The sequence below is a fragment of the Ovis aries genome, chromosome 1 (genome assembly GCF_016772045.2).
Source record: "Ovis aries strain OAR_USU_Benz2616 breed Rambouillet chromosome 1, ARS-UI_Ramb_v3.0, whole genome shotgun sequence".
Taxonomy (NCBI): domain Eukaryota; kingdom Metazoa; phylum Chordata; class Mammalia; order Artiodactyla; family Bovidae; genus Ovis; species Ovis aries.
In genome coordinates this window covers 25,980,503-25,996,263 of record NC_056054.1, presented here as the reverse complement: position 1 = coordinate 25,996,263, position 15,761 = coordinate 25,980,503, and the positions used below count along the sequence as shown (strand labels likewise).

General features: G+C 42.2%; 2 protein-coding genes across 2 annotated transcripts in view; one reads left to right on the top strand and one right to left on the bottom strand.

Moving 5' to 3' along the window:
• The window catches only part of OSBPL9 (oxysterol binding protein like 9), a 270,472-nt gene that overhangs the window by 212,514 nt on the left and 42,197 nt on the right, over positions 1-15,761 (bottom strand). The window lies entirely within an intron of this gene.
• Positions 2,603-13,981, top strand: LOC105609515 (calreticulin-like). Its single transcript, XM_060409013.1, has 4 exons — positions 2,603-3,169; positions 4,407-4,617; positions 6,778-6,891; positions 12,865-13,981. The coding sequence occupies exons 1-4, from the start codon at positions 3,141-3,143 to the stop codon at positions 13,024-13,026; spliced, it is 516 nt and encodes a 171-aa protein (XP_060264996.1). The 5' UTR covers positions 2,603-3,140; the 3' UTR covers positions 13,027-13,981.

The following is a 15,761-nucleotide window of genomic DNA, read 5'->3' as shown; positions in this document are numbered from 1 at the left end:
TGCTGCTGCTGCTGCTAAGTCGCTTCAGTCGTGTCCAACTCTGTGCGACCCCATAGACGGAAGCCCATCAGGCTCCTCCGTCCCTGGGATTCTCCAAGCAAGAACACTGACCAGGCATCAAACCCTGGTCCCCTTGCACTGGGAGCCCAGAGTCTTAGACACTGGACCACCCGGGAAGTCCTGGTCCTATGAGATCTTAATGAGAGCCACTGTAGTTCTAGACAAGGCTCAGATGGACCTGGAACAGGAAATTTCTTTTTTAAAATTTATTATATTGAAGTATAGTTGATTTACAGTGTTGTCTTAATTTCTGTTTACAGCAAAATAAATCAGATATATATATACATATATATGTATAAAATATCCAGTTATACATACACACATTCTTTTTCATATTCTTTGAAGCAGGAAGTTTCTAATGTGATAGTTCCACCTCCCTCTGTGCTAAGACTCTTCAAAGACCTGAGAAAAGCAATTCTAAACCAAAATGGTAATATAAATAGATCAAAGAGGTGGAGAGTCACATGGTATTAATAAGTCTATAGTACAAAGAGACATTCTCCATGTCTAAGAATAGGAGAAAGGGACAAGAAACTATGTAGACACCCTGAAATGTACATACGTAATACAATAAGGCTTTGTGGTCTGAAGGAGATTCCTGCCCCCCAGGCAGAGAAAGACACAGAAGGTCAGGGAAATTGCCTTTATCCAACATCTGTGGATGCACCTGCAACCTCAGTATACTGGGCCTCTTTGGGGCAGTCCACTCTTACTTAGCTCTTACCCTTAGACCAGTTTCAATGTTGTTGATATTTAAAAATAAAGAAGGGGAGGGAGGTGGGAGGGGGGTTCATGTTTGGGAATGCATGTAAGAATTAAAGATTTTAAAATTAAAAAAAATAAAAAACTAAAAAAAATAAAAATAAAGAAATGAGAGCAGCTAATCCCACTCCTAAATCACTGATGAAGAATGTGGATTTTACTGAATGTTTTTGCAAACATTCAGCGGAAAATGTTAAACTACACATCTTACATTGACATTTCCTTAAAATTCTCTCTATATATTTTTTTCTATTCCCAACTAACTCCATCTCTCTCTCTGGCCCTTCCCCAAATCCTCCTCTTCAGCTGCTTCACCCTTTTTCTCTCTGCATCACTTCTCCCTCATCTCTCCTTTTTTCTTTAGTATATGTACTATCAAAGCAAGCACTACTCTCCTTCTTTCTTATATTTCAATGTCTTTCTTATTTTTTAATCCTTTCCTTAAGTAGACCAATACAGCATTCTGGGGCTCCAAAGTGTGTGTCTTCCACCTCTACTTTTTTCAGAATCCCCCCTTCTCAGAACGAACTTATATTTGAAGATGTACATGGTGGTTGTAGCAGGGAAATTGGAAATAGGTTTCTTTTAAGGTGATTTTTTTCAAATTAATATTATTTATTTGATGCTCAAAAAACCCAACAAGTTTTTCTGGGCTATCATCATCTCCATTTTATAAATGGGAAAATAAAGGCAAGAAATTTGCCCAAGGTAAATAAGTGGAAAGTCAGATTTTGAACCCAATTTGTCTGGCTGTAAAGCCTGGGCTTTTTCTACTCTACCCTTTTGTATTCTGTTTGGTGGGGACACAGGCATATGAGTCATGTTTTAAAAGACAGAATGAAAGACATACTTTTAAAAAGCTGTTGATGAGGTGCCATGAAATTGCAAAAGATGGCATGACTCAGTCCATCTGGGGGTTTTTGGGAGAAGGTATTAATTACTCTTTGAAGAATGGGTTAGATTTAATAAGCAGAAAAGAAAATAGAGGAAATATAATTCAGCCATAGGAAATTGTGTATACAAAAGCTCGGGGGCATGAAATTCAAATGCAAATAGAAAAAACAATGAGACCAATGCTTTTGAACTGCAGTGTTGGAGAAGACTTTTGAGAGTCCCTTGGACTGCAAGGAGATCAGACCAGTCAATCTTAAAGGAAATCAACCCTGAATGTTCATTGGAAGGACTGATCCTGACGCTGAAGCTCCAATACTTTGTCCACCTGATGCAAAGAGCCAATTCATTAAAAAAGACCCTGATGCTGGGCAAGATTGAAGGCAGGAGGAGAACGGGACAATAGAGGACAAGATGGTTGGATGGCATCACCAACTCAATGGAAATGAGTTTGAGCAGGCTCTGGGAGATGGTGACGACAGAGAAGCCTGGCGTCCTGCAGTCCATGGTGTTGCAAAGAGTCGAACATAACTGAGCGACTGAACAACGACAATGTGGCTAGAGCACACTCTGTGTGTGTGTGTGTGTGTGTGTCAGTTGTGCACGTAGACACATGTTCAGGATAGTCTGAGAGCAATATCATGAGAAATTAGGTTGAAAAACTAGATTAAAACCTATTCTTGGACCTTTGTCCCAGTTTTCTGGGCTCAGAACCACCAACCAACTATTTCCTCTAAAGTTTTCACAAAGCAGAAAGAGCCCCAGGCTCTGTTTTTAGTTAAGCTTGGGTTTAAATCTTGGCAATGCTACTTATTTGCTGTTTGACCTTGTGCAAGTTGCTTAACTTTTATGGGCCACAATTTTCCCAACTAAAAGTTGAGATAGTAATACCTACTTGTGAGAATTAAATGACATGCTCTTACGTGCCTGGCACAGGAGGGGCTTCTAGCTGGCTTTGGTCACTGGGAGCCCTGGCAGAAGATCACAAGGAGGGAAGAAAGCTGTGCCCTTGATTGAAAGTCACAGCTTCTCTCTAGGCTGCCCTCTCTACTGAATTTTTTTTTTCCCCCTGGGCTCTGATAACCACCTCTTCTCCTCCTCCCTTCAAGCCTAGGGTTGGGAATAGCCCTACTGTTGCTAGCCTGGAATATAGCATTATTCCTTATATTTTCTCAATGTCTTGCTCCCACCATTTAAAATAGTCCCTTTATTAAGTTCTTCTGAAATAATCCTAAATTTGTGTGTGCTATCTATTTCCTGCTGGGACCCTGATGATTACACAGACCATGTCTGTTTTGGCCACAGAACAGGCGAACTGCCTAAAAGTGATGTAAAATCATGTACTGGGATTTAATTTCCAGGCCCTGACATCTGCGGCTTTGGCAACAACAAAGTACAAGTCATCCTTCGTTATCGAGGGAAATATCATGAGAACAACAAGACCATCGAGTGCAGGGTGAGTGTGTGGGCTCGTCATTAGCCTTGGGAGAAGGGCAAGCATTTTGAATATGTTATCTGATTTAATCTTTATAACACCCCTCTAAATTAAGTATTATCATCTCCATTTTGCAGATTAGGAAATACAAAGTGGTATAAATTACGGGAGTTCACACAGAAGAAACTGATCTGAAAGACAGGAAATAATATAAAGTTGTATCTCGGAACAAGGGTCAGCAAGTTCCCATTCCCCACTGCTAGATATTGGAAGAGATGGAGGAAGTGGGGAGTGCTGGACTTAGAAATAGGTGGTGAGCTTACCTTAGGAACATCTTGGCTAGAGAGATCTAGGTTGCCTGGTGAGTAATAGCTGGATTTCATCAGCAACTCAACAGGAAGTCACTGAATGTCAACTCTGTATTAGGCCTTGGACTGCGGATAGTAAGTCAGGCGTGACCTCTGTTCTCACAGAACTCAGAGTCTAGTAAAGGTAGGAGTCAAACAAAGGAGAATGACTATTTAGTGTAATGGGGGTCTATGAGAGCATGGAGGAGACCCCACCCCAACCTGATCTGGTGTCTTAGGAAAAGCTTCTTAGAAAAGGTTTCCCCTGTGCTGAACTTTGAATGATGAGCATGAATTGGCCTTGTAAAGGAAGGTGACAATTTTTGGAAGGATTGAGCTACTAGAAGAGGTAATCATATGAGAAAAATTAAGAAGGCTTGAGAAAGAATAGCACTGAAGAAGTTCGGCCCAACCAGAGCACAGGGGAGAGGCAGAGACCGAGTCCAGAGCTGCCCCTAGAAACTGGGTCATTGGAAAACTTGTTTTCAGGGCAAAGTCTTTCCCTACCAGGATGGTACAGGAGCTGTACATACAGGGACTCCTTGGGATCCTGTTCAGAGTAGGCCTTGTTCTGGAACATGCAGACAGAGCAGATAAGTCAGACACGATCCCTGCTATTGAGAAGCTTAGAGTCTAGTGGGACAGACAGAAAACCAGAAAAGAAAAAAGGATGACCAGAGTTATGATGAAGGGAGGGATGGGAACTAAGGGAGACCAGAGGAATGTGTACTTAGGAGAACGAGACCCAAAGACTCTTTTGGGTTAACCAGAGAAATAGGATGAGGAATATGATAAAGTGTGTTTGTGACTATGTGGGAGGTGGCATTCAGGAACTGAGGGTCTGTTTTAGATGGTGCATTTAATGCTTGAGGTCCAACAGGGGACTGAAATATTCCTCTTTCTCTTTCTAGATCAATAAAGATACTTACCTGTACACTCTCATTATTTGCCCCAGTGGGAATAATTGTCAATAAAATTGACAATAAGCAAGTAAAAGCTGGGGATTTGGAGGACAACTGGGCCTTCTTGCCTCCCAGGAAGATAAAAGACCCGTATGCCCAGAAACCAAGGAAACGGGATGAACAGCTGCAAATAGAAGATCCTGAAGATAAGAAACCTGAGGTCAGAAGGTGTTTCCTGGGAAGCAACAGGGGATCTTAGCTGTGGGAATGGGCAAAGGAGGCTGGAAACAATGGAGTACAAACCAGAGACAACAGTCCCTCAAGGAGGTATCCAGCTGAATACTGGTATCCAAAGAAGCATGGAGGGAAGAGGAAAGCACGTCACATTTGTTCAGGATCTATTGATCCTGCTAGCAGCCTCAATGAGGATAAGGAAACTGACACTTAAAAATGAAGTGACTTGCCCAAGCTCACGTACATTAGAACCAACATTTGAATCTGGGTATATTTCACACCAAAGTTACTGAAATGGGAAATGTGTGGAGTATACAGACTGATTCATTATTAGTCACTGGAAAGCTGTACTGGATACAGCTATGAATAGAACAATTCAGGGACTGTGAATCCGCTTGGGTTTCAGAATCTAGTGAGGGATGCAGGCAGGTGCACAGATGCAGGTCACACTGTGTAATTAATGGTGAGAGTCAAGGAAGCCAAATCCTGTGGGAGCCATGAGTAGGTTCCTAATTCAGGTTGAGTTGGGGTGTAGGTGATGGGACTCTGGGGTCAGACAGATATGGGTTTGTATCGGAGTACCACCATTTACTAACTATAACATCCCACCTATAAACAGACCTTGGGCAAGGAACTTAGGTGCTGTGAAATTTCACAAACAGGGTTTTTATAATACCTTTATGTGAAAGTTGTTGTAAATTAAATGAGCTAATATATATAATTTAGTGCCTGGTACATGATAAGTCCTTAATACATGGCATTTATATGTTAATTGTGTACTAAATTTCAAAGAGCAAATTCACTAGAGCAAGGGAAATTGAGTTGAAGGGAAGATATACTAGACCCACAGCAGGTATGAAGACACATCAGTTAAGCAGAAAATAACATGGTTATGCAAAGAACTGAAAGATGTAGTTTAGTATTTTGGGAACATAAAGTTCAAGGCGGTGAGTGAGTGGGAGATGAGTTGGAATGCTCTGTTGGAGCCAGGTCATGGAGGGCCTCACCTGCTGGGCTGCTGCTCCTTAGGGCAGAGCAGATTCAGCTTCATGTAGAGGAGATGGTCAGGGTTAAGTGAGGAGCAGCATGGCACCCAGCAACTGGAATTCATTCCCTAAAGAGAAGCCTGTAGAGAAGTGGGCAAGCCCCAGCCGTGTGTAAGGAGACTCAATGGGCTCCAAACCCAGGAGGAAGGAGGTATGGTCAGATAATTAAGGCAGATGATCAAGCAGTGTCTGGACCTTCAGTACCCTGGGAAAATTAGGGGCTGGGTAGTTCCAGACCCAGAAGGCAGGCTCAAAGCAGCAAGACTAACTATCGACCATTCCTCCTGGTGTAGATCACGCACCTAATGTAGTCAGGGATGGATCTAGGCCTGGGGCAGAGTGGAGAGGCTCAGGCCTCCATGCTCCCTGTTGAGTAGACCTAGAGAAGGTAGAAACTACTTAGGTAGGCTGGACCTTTCAAGTCTATAGGCCCCAGGATAAGATGCTGACTGTTAATATTTCAGAACCACAAAGCAACTGAGAGAGCCCAGGAACTAGGGAGCTTTATGCTGGTGAAAGACTGTGAGCCTAGTGTGCTTGGCATCAAAGCATTTATTTAAGTCTGAGAAATGGTCAGTATACCAAGGTGAACTGCCAGGTAGATAGAGCAGAACTTTAGGGGCTCCAGGGCAGAAGAAATATGAAAGTTAGGACAGGCTGTAACTTGGAGTTGTCTTAGGAAATAGAAGGGAGCTGGGGTACAAAGGAGGACTGATACAGACCTGGGAGCATGCTGGGGTCCAAGCCAGGTCACTAAGACAGGTCTTTAGGAAGAGAGACACAGGCTAGAAGAGTTGTTCTAATAATGAGGCATATGACTGTGGAAGGGAGAGGGCCAGGATAAGGAAAACTCCCAGCTTCTCTGAGCTTAAAGTTGTCAGGGTCAGAAGAATGGAGAATTTGAGGAGAGGCTGGATTGCTTAAAGGCTTTTTCTCTGCCGCATGTATTGGATTTGTTTGCAGAGTCCTAAGCTGGGCTTTCATAGGGATGAGGACAGGAGAGCAGCAGGCGCAAGGCACCAGGCCCACTTGACATACTCAGGACCCCAGTTTCATTCTGGCCCACCCATCTGTCTTCATGGAGGGACGTTTTATTTTAGGACTGGGAAGACTTTGAATACATCCCTGACCCAGACACCAAGAAGCCAGACGACTGGAATGAGGCAATGGATGGGGAGTGGGAAGGGCCCCTGACACCAAACTTGAAGTATAAGGTGAGCGGCGGTGCGGTGGGGAGGGGGCGTCTCTCCTTCCAATCAGTGTGAGAATTAAGAAGAGATGGTGTAAACTTTAATTTACAGAACAGAAACACTAAGATCCTGTGGTCATCTTCCCGCCTCCCCATTGCCCCCTTCCCTGTTTACCTCCATAAGTTTGTAGCTTCATCTGGGCACGGTACTCACAGCTGTGTCTGACTGGGAGCAGGTGGGCTGGTCAAGCTCGATGCTGGGAGGCAGAGGTCCAGGGAGCCCTAAGCAAAGAGTTTGTCCCAAGTGGTGGATAACAGCCAAAGGAACATGATCAAAACAGGAAACGGGTCTGGGGTCAGGGACCAAAAGTCTAAAGAGTAGGACATGAATAGCCAAACAGGCTGGGGTAGGGGGGCTTCTTTTTAAGGGCCAAGTCCTGACCTCATGTCAGAAGTGAGAGGGAAGTAAAGGAATCAACTATCAAATGGTCCAGAAATAGAACTGACTGAAATAAGTATTGTTTTATTTGGCCCCAGTTTCCTGTGCTGTACACCATGAAGAGAATGGCCCCAAGTCCAGAGTCCTTAGATGGTGTTTCCTATGAAGCTACGTTTCTTAACCCCATGATAAGACTTGCACAGAGAGCTGGAACCAGGCTCATAATGAGTCTCTGCCACCTTGTTCAGATCCCTCTGGGGAGAAAGAGGAACCTGGAAGGGTCTTGTGAGTTAGCTCAAAGAAAACGAAAGAAGCTCCAGGAAGCCTGCTCTGAATCCTTATGCCTAATCCACAACTGTCTTTATAAACTGATTAGTCTTTCTAATTGCATGAGAAGAATGGAAAAATACTAATGCCACGTTCACTCTTTGGTTCTTTGCTTAAGGGCAATGGGAACCTCGGATCATTGACAATTCCAATTACGAGGGGGAGTGGATTCATCCAGAAATAGACAACCCTGAATATAAGCCTGACCCCAACATTTGCCACTATTACATCAGTGTCCTTGGCCTGGACCTTTGGCAGGTAAAGCTCTCTGGGCTCAGAGCCATTGAACAATAGTCCTTCTGAAGTTTCCACAGAGTGGAGAGAGCTCCAGTCTGGAAATTACAAGAACTGAATGAGCCTTATTCTTTCTAAATCTCAAACTGTTCATCTTTAAAATGGGACTAGTTATATTTATCCTGATAATTATAATGGCTAAAATTTACCTAGTCTTTACCCTATACCAAGCTCTATTTCAGGGACTCTGCAAATGCCATTTAATTCTCACTATGAAATCCCTTGTACCTAAATGTGGAAACTGACATTCAGAAAAGTTAGCTAATTTGCCTGAAGACACATCTGGTAAGCAGAGAAGCTGGGATTTGAGTACAGGCCTTTCTGAGGCTAGATTCAGTGTTCTAATAGTTTGCATTGCTAGTCTAGTCCTATATGAATCTTGGGGGGTAGTTCTGGAGATAAAAGGGAATCAGAGATGTGGTAAAACTCTGAAATGCTAAAATCCCCAGAGAGATGTTGGGGCTGATTGTTCCAGCCATGATGACAAATCCTGACCTTGCCTGCCTCTTCCTGGCTCTGACTGGAAGGGAAAGAGGGGGGCTCAGAAACTCAGGCTGTCGGACTGTTGATTTCTTCCAATGAGACCTGTTATGATTCTTCCCCAACTCAGGAGAAAGAGAGTACCTCAAGTGCATGCCCCAAAGGGAAAACTTTAGCCCAGGAGACCTCTTGGAAACTACAATCTATGTAGCATTGGAATTCCCTTGGAGAGGAAGGGAAAGTAAACATTACTATCAGCTTATTATTACCCCATGTTGTATTTGAGAGAATTAAGAATAAGAAATGTCACGTGATGTGCCCAAGAGCACACAGGTAGTGCATGAGAGAGACAGGATTCAAAGACCTGTCAGCCTAAGTCCTTTACTGACTACATCAGCTGTACAATGGAGCCTCTAGAAAGTGAAGCCACTGGTTCTTGGGTATATTCTGGAATGTTTCATGGCCAGGGAAATCTCTGTCTCTGACCAGTGATTTCTACAGTTCAGGGCTGCTAAAGGTCTAACAGGGCTGCTAACAGACACCCACTATTTGAAGTTTTCTTGGATTATTTATTTCAACTTTATTGGTTTCCTGATTCAGTGACGTCAGCATACAAGTGCAAGGAGATGAGGTAGGTAAATTACCAGGTACACAGTAGGGGTTCAGGAGAGAAGGAAAGAAGAAAGAGCAGAGGGACATATGTTCTTCTTTCTTTGCTTTCTTACCTGAAGAATATGGATACAGTCTCTACAAGTTCCCATTACCTCTTTTTTTTCAGTTGTCCCTTTTTAATAATAGGAACTTTCTACATCTTGTAAAAATATGTGGTCATGTTAACATGCTAATCTGATTGTTTCCTTAAAATGCGTTGGGTTTTTTTTCCATAGAAAACATTACAGCACACACTAAACAGTATCTTTGTTCATCTACAAAATTTTAAAATTATTTGGCGCTAATTGCTCTGAGTTCTATCTTCCTCCTCCAATAGGCAAAACTTCCTATTTGAGAATTTAAACTGTGCTGAAGGAGTGTTTCTCAAACTGTCATACGCATACGAATCACTCAGATCTTAATAAAATGCAGATTCTGATCCAGCAGGTCTGGGATGAATCTTGAGAGACAACATTTCTGAAACTCCAGCAAGATCTCTTTATCTATTTTTCTTCTTGTAACACAGTTCTGCACAGCTGACATCACCCTTGCAGGCATCCTGTTAAGTTCTAGTTGGGTCTGGCACTCCCAAGTACTACTACACCCTACTCACTTAGCCAACCCAGCACATTCAGCTTACCACAGGGTCCCTGCATCTCACTGGAAAGCCTAGCGATCTCAGCGTGGAAATGAGCGAGGATTTGCTCACTGGCTCTTCCAGCCTGGGTTTCCAAATGCTCTGTGAACCCATCACCCTCTGCATCAGGTCCTAGCCTAGTAAGTTTCTTAATCTTTCTGCTTAGTTCCCGACCCAGCCTGCTCTCTTCCATACAAAATTCCTTTTCTTTGCTTCATTTTTTTCCTCTTAGGCAGAAGATACTGCCGTCTTTCATTGGGACAGAGGCTGGAAGGAGACGGCAGTGAACAAAGAAAACACTTTCTCTTAGCTTTGGGACTCCTTATGATCTTTGAAGGAGTACAGCCTAGCAGTCATAATGCAGAGCACGTTGACATTCCTCAGGTCATGTGGTCTGTGTCACAGCCCTATGGGGGTGGAAGTTAGGGTTTATCATCTTCATTTTACTGACCAAGAAGTGGAAGCCTTAGAGAGGTGACGTGACTTGTCAAGATCTCATAGCTAGTAAGTGGCTAAATCTATACTCTTTCCATTTTATGATTCAAGCAGGACATCAAGGAAACTAGGTAACTTTCAGTGAATTAATTTTTTAGGCTTTATAGTCTCACAAAAGTCTTTCTCACAGGTTCTCTCCTGAGAAGTGTGTGAAGGAAACAGGGAAGTTATATTTTCTTTCATTGTCCAGATAAAAACATGGAGACACAGAGAGGATAGAGTAGACTGAGGTCCCTCCAGTAGCGAGGTTTAGGAAGCAGGACTGGCCCTCATGTTCTGATTCTCAGCTGGAGGCAGAGCCATGAGTTTAGTGTAAGGGGGATGGAGGTAAAGGAGCACCAAAGAGAACAGAGGAGATTGGAAACATTTCTGGTGGGAGTAGGAACAATGACATGACTAAAGCAACTTAGCAGCAGCAGCAGCAGGAACAATGGAAGAGCCAAAAAATGGGCAGTTCTCTAACCAAGGCTACTGACAACTCAAAAGAAAAAAACAAAACATCCAACTCAAAAAAGAAAAAAAACAATCCCAAAGAAAAAAATCATAAAGTTGCATAAAAAATTATTAAAACAGATTTTTCAAATTGCTCAGAGGAAATGAACAATCTCTATCCAAAGTGGCTATTTTGTCATTTATTTTTTTGCTGAAGGCAGGGTTGGTGAGATGATGTAAGCCAAATAAACTTCTTTCTTATTTAAAAAAGCAAAACAGAACTTTTTTTCAAACCTGAGAGGGAGGCTATGAGGATAACACATGCTGCAAACTTTCTCTTGGTCACACAACTGCTCTCACACAATTAATTTGCTGATTTATTTAACAGTGCTGAAGTTTAAAAATCCAGAAAGACCCTCCTGTGTTTCTTTTGAAACATATTCAGATACTGAAAAATTATGATAATAACTTACCATTTATCAAATGACTATCTTCCCTGGTGGCTCAGAAGGTAAAGTGTCTGCCTACAACGTGGGAGACCTGGGTTCGATCCCTGGGTTGGGAAGATCTCCTGGAGAAGGAAATGGCAACCCACTCCAGTACTCTTGCCTGGAAAATCCTATGGACAGAGGAGGCTGGTAGGCTACCGTCCATGGGGTCACAAAGAGTCGGACATGACTGAGTGACTTCACTCACTCACTTATAAACACTGTGTTTTATGACTGTTATAAACACTATATTATTTCTAATGCTCATGACAACACTGCAAGGGAGTTATTTTTAATACTTCACTTGTGAGGGAATAAATAGATGGGGAAACAATGGAAACAGTGACAGATTTTATTTTCTTGGGCTCTAAAATCACTGCAGATGGTGACTGCAGCCATGAAATTAAAAGACGCTTGCTCCTTGGAAGAAAAGCTATGACAAACCTAGACAGCATATTAAAAAGCAGAGACATTCTTTGTTAACAAAGGTCCATCTATTCAAAGCTATGGTTTGTCCAGTAGTCATATATGAATATGAGAGTTGGACCATAAAGAAAGTTGAGCACCAAAGAATTGATGCTTTTGAAGTGCGGTGTTGGAGAAGACTCTTGAGAGTCCCTTGGACTGCAAGGAGATCCAACCAGTCCATCCTAAAGGAAATCAGTCCTATTCATTGGAAGGACTGATGCTGAAGCTGAAGCTCCAATACTTTAGCCACCTGATGTGAAGAACTGACTTCTTGGAAAAGACCCTGATGCTGGGCAAGATTGAAGGCAGGAGGAGAAGGGGATGACAGGGGATGAGATGGTTGGATTGCATCACTGACTCAATGGACATGAGTTTAAGCAAGCTCCGGGTGTCGGTGATGGACAGGGACTACAGACTGGCGTGCTGCAGTCTGTGGGGTTGCAAACAGTCGGACATGACTGAGCAACTGAACTGAACTATGAGGGAATAGGCTCAGAGGAGTTGAATAATATCCCCAAAGTCACACAGATAGTATGTGGTTGAGTTGGTCTGACTCCATGACCTCTGCTCTTCCTATTGTATTTCTTTATCATTGATAAATGCTGAAAGTACTTTTTTCAGCTACTCCTTATGATATGTGGGATCTTAGTTCCCTGACTAGGGATCAAACCAGTGCCTCCTGCAATGGAATTTTGGGTTCTTAACCACTGGACCACCAGGGAAGTCCAATGAACACTGAAATTATTCATCACTGAACTAATTCATCTTTTTCTGTAATTGTTAATATTAAGTATATTATTTTAAGAAAATAGAGAAATATGGTAGAGAACTGTGCTCACACTTCTTGTCAAACCTTTTCTTTTCCTTGTATTCTTTTAGTTTTTCTGACTATATTGAGGAGAGAACCTTAAAAATTGTAAGTTTCAACTGTAAGTGAAGATCCTGTCAATCTGAACCGGGACAAGAGCCACTGGGCAGCAATTTGGAGCCTGACAGAGTGATGGAAATTTCTTCACAACCCTCTGAAAGAGTTGTCAGAGGCTTAGGGGAAATAGCATCTTGGGAAATAGTAATGTAACTTATTTCTAGAGCAGATCAGCTAAGGTGGTACAGCATTCTGGAGCTTTTCTATTCTTAATCACCTTTGTATCCCCTCACTCCACCTCAGTTATTGATTAAAATCTCTGGGCTCCTGGCCTGGGAATCTGCATTTTGCAAAGCTTCCGGTTGATGTTTTTTAAGCTGGTCGACCTAGTTCTAATAATCCCATCATTTTCATTTCAACAGATGAAATCAGGCAGCATCCTTGACAATTTCCTTCTTACAAATGATGAAGAGTTTGCAGAGGAGGTTGGAAATATGACCTGGGGAGCAAGAAAAGTAAGATATTCACTCATATGGATTTCCACATGTCTGACTACTCAGCTGTGCACTGTTCTCTGCATTTGAAAAATCAGTCTCATAGTCATCGTCTCATTTGCTGGTTACATGGCCCTGAGAGGCAGGGTAAAGAATTTGTATTCATTGGACATCTAAAACCTTGTACCTAACTCCATGAACATTTCTAAAAGTCTCCCACTTAGCCCTTAAAACAATCCAGCAAGACATTACAGTTTGTTTGTTTGTTTTTCATTTTTGTGGGCGTAGCATTGCTTTACAACGTGGTGTTAGTTTCTACCGTACAGCAGAATCAATCACTATACATAGTCCATAGGGTCGCAAAGGGCTGGACACAACTGAGAAACTGAACCAAACCGATACATGTACATATATCCCCCTTTTCAGATTTCCTTCTAATTTAGGTCACCACAGTTCATTAAGTAGAGTTTTCTATACTACTGCTGTGTATTCTTATTAGTTGTGTATTTCATACATAGGATCAATAGCATATATGTGTCACAAGACAGATATTTTCATTCCCACTTTTCAAATGTAGGAATTGAAATTCAGAGAATATATATAAACTGTGCGAGGTCACACACAACCTTTAGCTTGTTGAGTCAGAATGCACACCCCTTCTGTGTCACATTCCCTGCTCACAGTATGGTGACCTTGAAGGGAGCCACCGAAGCATTTCTGATGGATGATTTGGAAAAGGAAGCAAGGTGTTAGTGCTGTCTACCAGCTTCCCTGCTCTCCTAGAACTATTTTATGGGTGGAGTGATACTTGCGACAATGGCTTCTTAATGGAGCTGCCCTTCATCCAGACCTCCTGGTTCTGCAGGAAGGGCCACTGAAGCAGGTTTGTGGCCAATGCCTGATCACCCTAAAGGAGACTAGGCCCATACTTAGAGCAGTAGCAAAGCACAGGCATCAAAAAGAGGATTTTGAGAGAACTTTAGTATTTAAACTTTTCAAAGAGGCTGTGATAGAGTCACCATAGAAAAAATAAAAGTTAGACATTTTTACACTTTTTAGTCTGGTTTTGTTTTTATTTTGAGGTTATCATCTAACATTGTTTTATTGAGATAATATTACATATTGGTTGAGAACATGAGTTTTAGCACTAGATTGCTTAGGTTCAAATCCAGGCTCTATTACTTGCTAGCTATAGGATCTTAGGCAAGTTATTTAACTTCTTCTGTCTCCTCATCTAGAAATTGTGAATACGATAGCAATTATCTTATAAGTCCCTGGCATATAGTAAAGTGAAATTGCTCAGTTGTGTCTAAATCTTTGCAAGCCCATGGACTGTAGCCTACAAGGCTCCTCAGTCCATGGAATTTTTCAGGCAAGAGTACTGGAGTGGGTTGCCATTTCCTTCTCCAGGGGATCTTCCCGACCCAGGGATCAAACCCAGGTCTCCCGCATTGCAGGCAGACACTTTACCGTCTGAGCCACCAGGGAAGCCTTTAAATATTGCTTACTCAACAAAGCCTCTTTTGACCAAAAAGCAAAATCCCCATGAAGACAGGCATATAGTAATTGCTCAATAAATGGTACTTATTATAATTAACCTGTATATTCACTTGGCAAATATTTTGAGTACCTGTTCAAAGTACTATTGTAGTTGTTGGGGATATGCCAGTGAAATAAAACAGAAAAGTTTCCACCCTCATGGGGCTTACATTCAAGGGAGACCAACAAGAAACATACAAAGAAGTAAATATATATGATGAGATGGTGAGATAAACTACAGAAGACAGGAAAGCAAGAGAGAGGCCTGTCATCATAGGGATTTTGCTCTTCGGTCAGGAGAGGCTTTGTTGAGTAAGCAACATTTAAGTAACTTGGAGGAATAAGGAGCAAACCACGCAGGTATTTGGGAAGAAAAGCCTTCTGGTAGAGAGAACAGCAAATGCAAAATCTCTGAAATAGAAGCATAACTTGCTTGTCCAAGAAAGAGTAAGAAGGACAATGTAACTAGAACTGAGTGAGAGAAAGAGAGTAGTTGCCGCCACTTCTCTGAATAAAATGGGGAGCCATTTTTAGCAAAGGAGTAATATGAACTGGCTCATAGATGAATATGTTACTCTGGCTGCTGTGTTGCAAAAGACTGTAAGAATAAAGGCAGAAGTGAGTGGTGGTGGTGAAGGCAGAGAAATATTCAGATTCCAGATTCATTTTGAAGGCAAAATTCACAGGAATGATGGATTAGATATAAAATATGAGTGGGAGTAAAGAGGGATGGCTCCAAAGTTTTTGACTCCAGTGATTAGAAGGGCGGAGTTATTGAGATAGGGAAGAACAGGAAGGAGCATATTTGGTGTAGGAGTGGGGACAGAAACAAATAACATATTATTAAATGTTAAGTCAGATATGATGATTAGAAATCCAAATGTTAATGAGGCAACTGGATACAACCTGAATAAGAGATATAATAGTCCATTTGGGAGTCATCATCCTATAGGTAATACTTGAAGACCCATGACTCTGGATGAAATCCCCTATGGAGAGGGTATAGATAGAAGGAAGATTCAAGGATGAGCTTTGGAAAGAAAGTGAAGTCACTCAGTCATGTCTGACTCTTTGCGGCCCCATGGATTGTAGCCTGCCAGGCTTCTAAATCCATGGGATTTTCCAGGCAAGAATACTGGAATGGGTTGCCATTTCCTTCTCCAGAGGATCTTCCCTACCCAGGGATTGAACCTGGGGCTCCCATATTGCAGGCAGACTCCTTACCATCTGAGCCACCAGGGAATCCCAATGAGTTTTGGAGCACCCCAGTATTTAGAGATCAGGGA

What these genes read in the sequence shown, in the direction of transcription:
- LOC105609515 (XM_060409013.1), top strand. Translation starts at nt 3,141, where the DNA reads ATGAGAACAACAAGACCATCGAGTGCAGG. An exon ending in ACAAGACCATCGAGTGCAGG is followed by an intron (nt 3,170 to 4,406) that starts GTGAGTGTGTGG and finishes TTCTCTTTCTAG; the next exon opens with ATCAATAAAGATACTTACCT. An exon ending in CACCAAACTTGAAGTATAAG is followed by an intron (nt 6,892 to 12,864) that starts GTGAGCGGCGGT and finishes TCATTTCAACAG; the next exon opens with ATGAAATCAGGCAGCATCCT.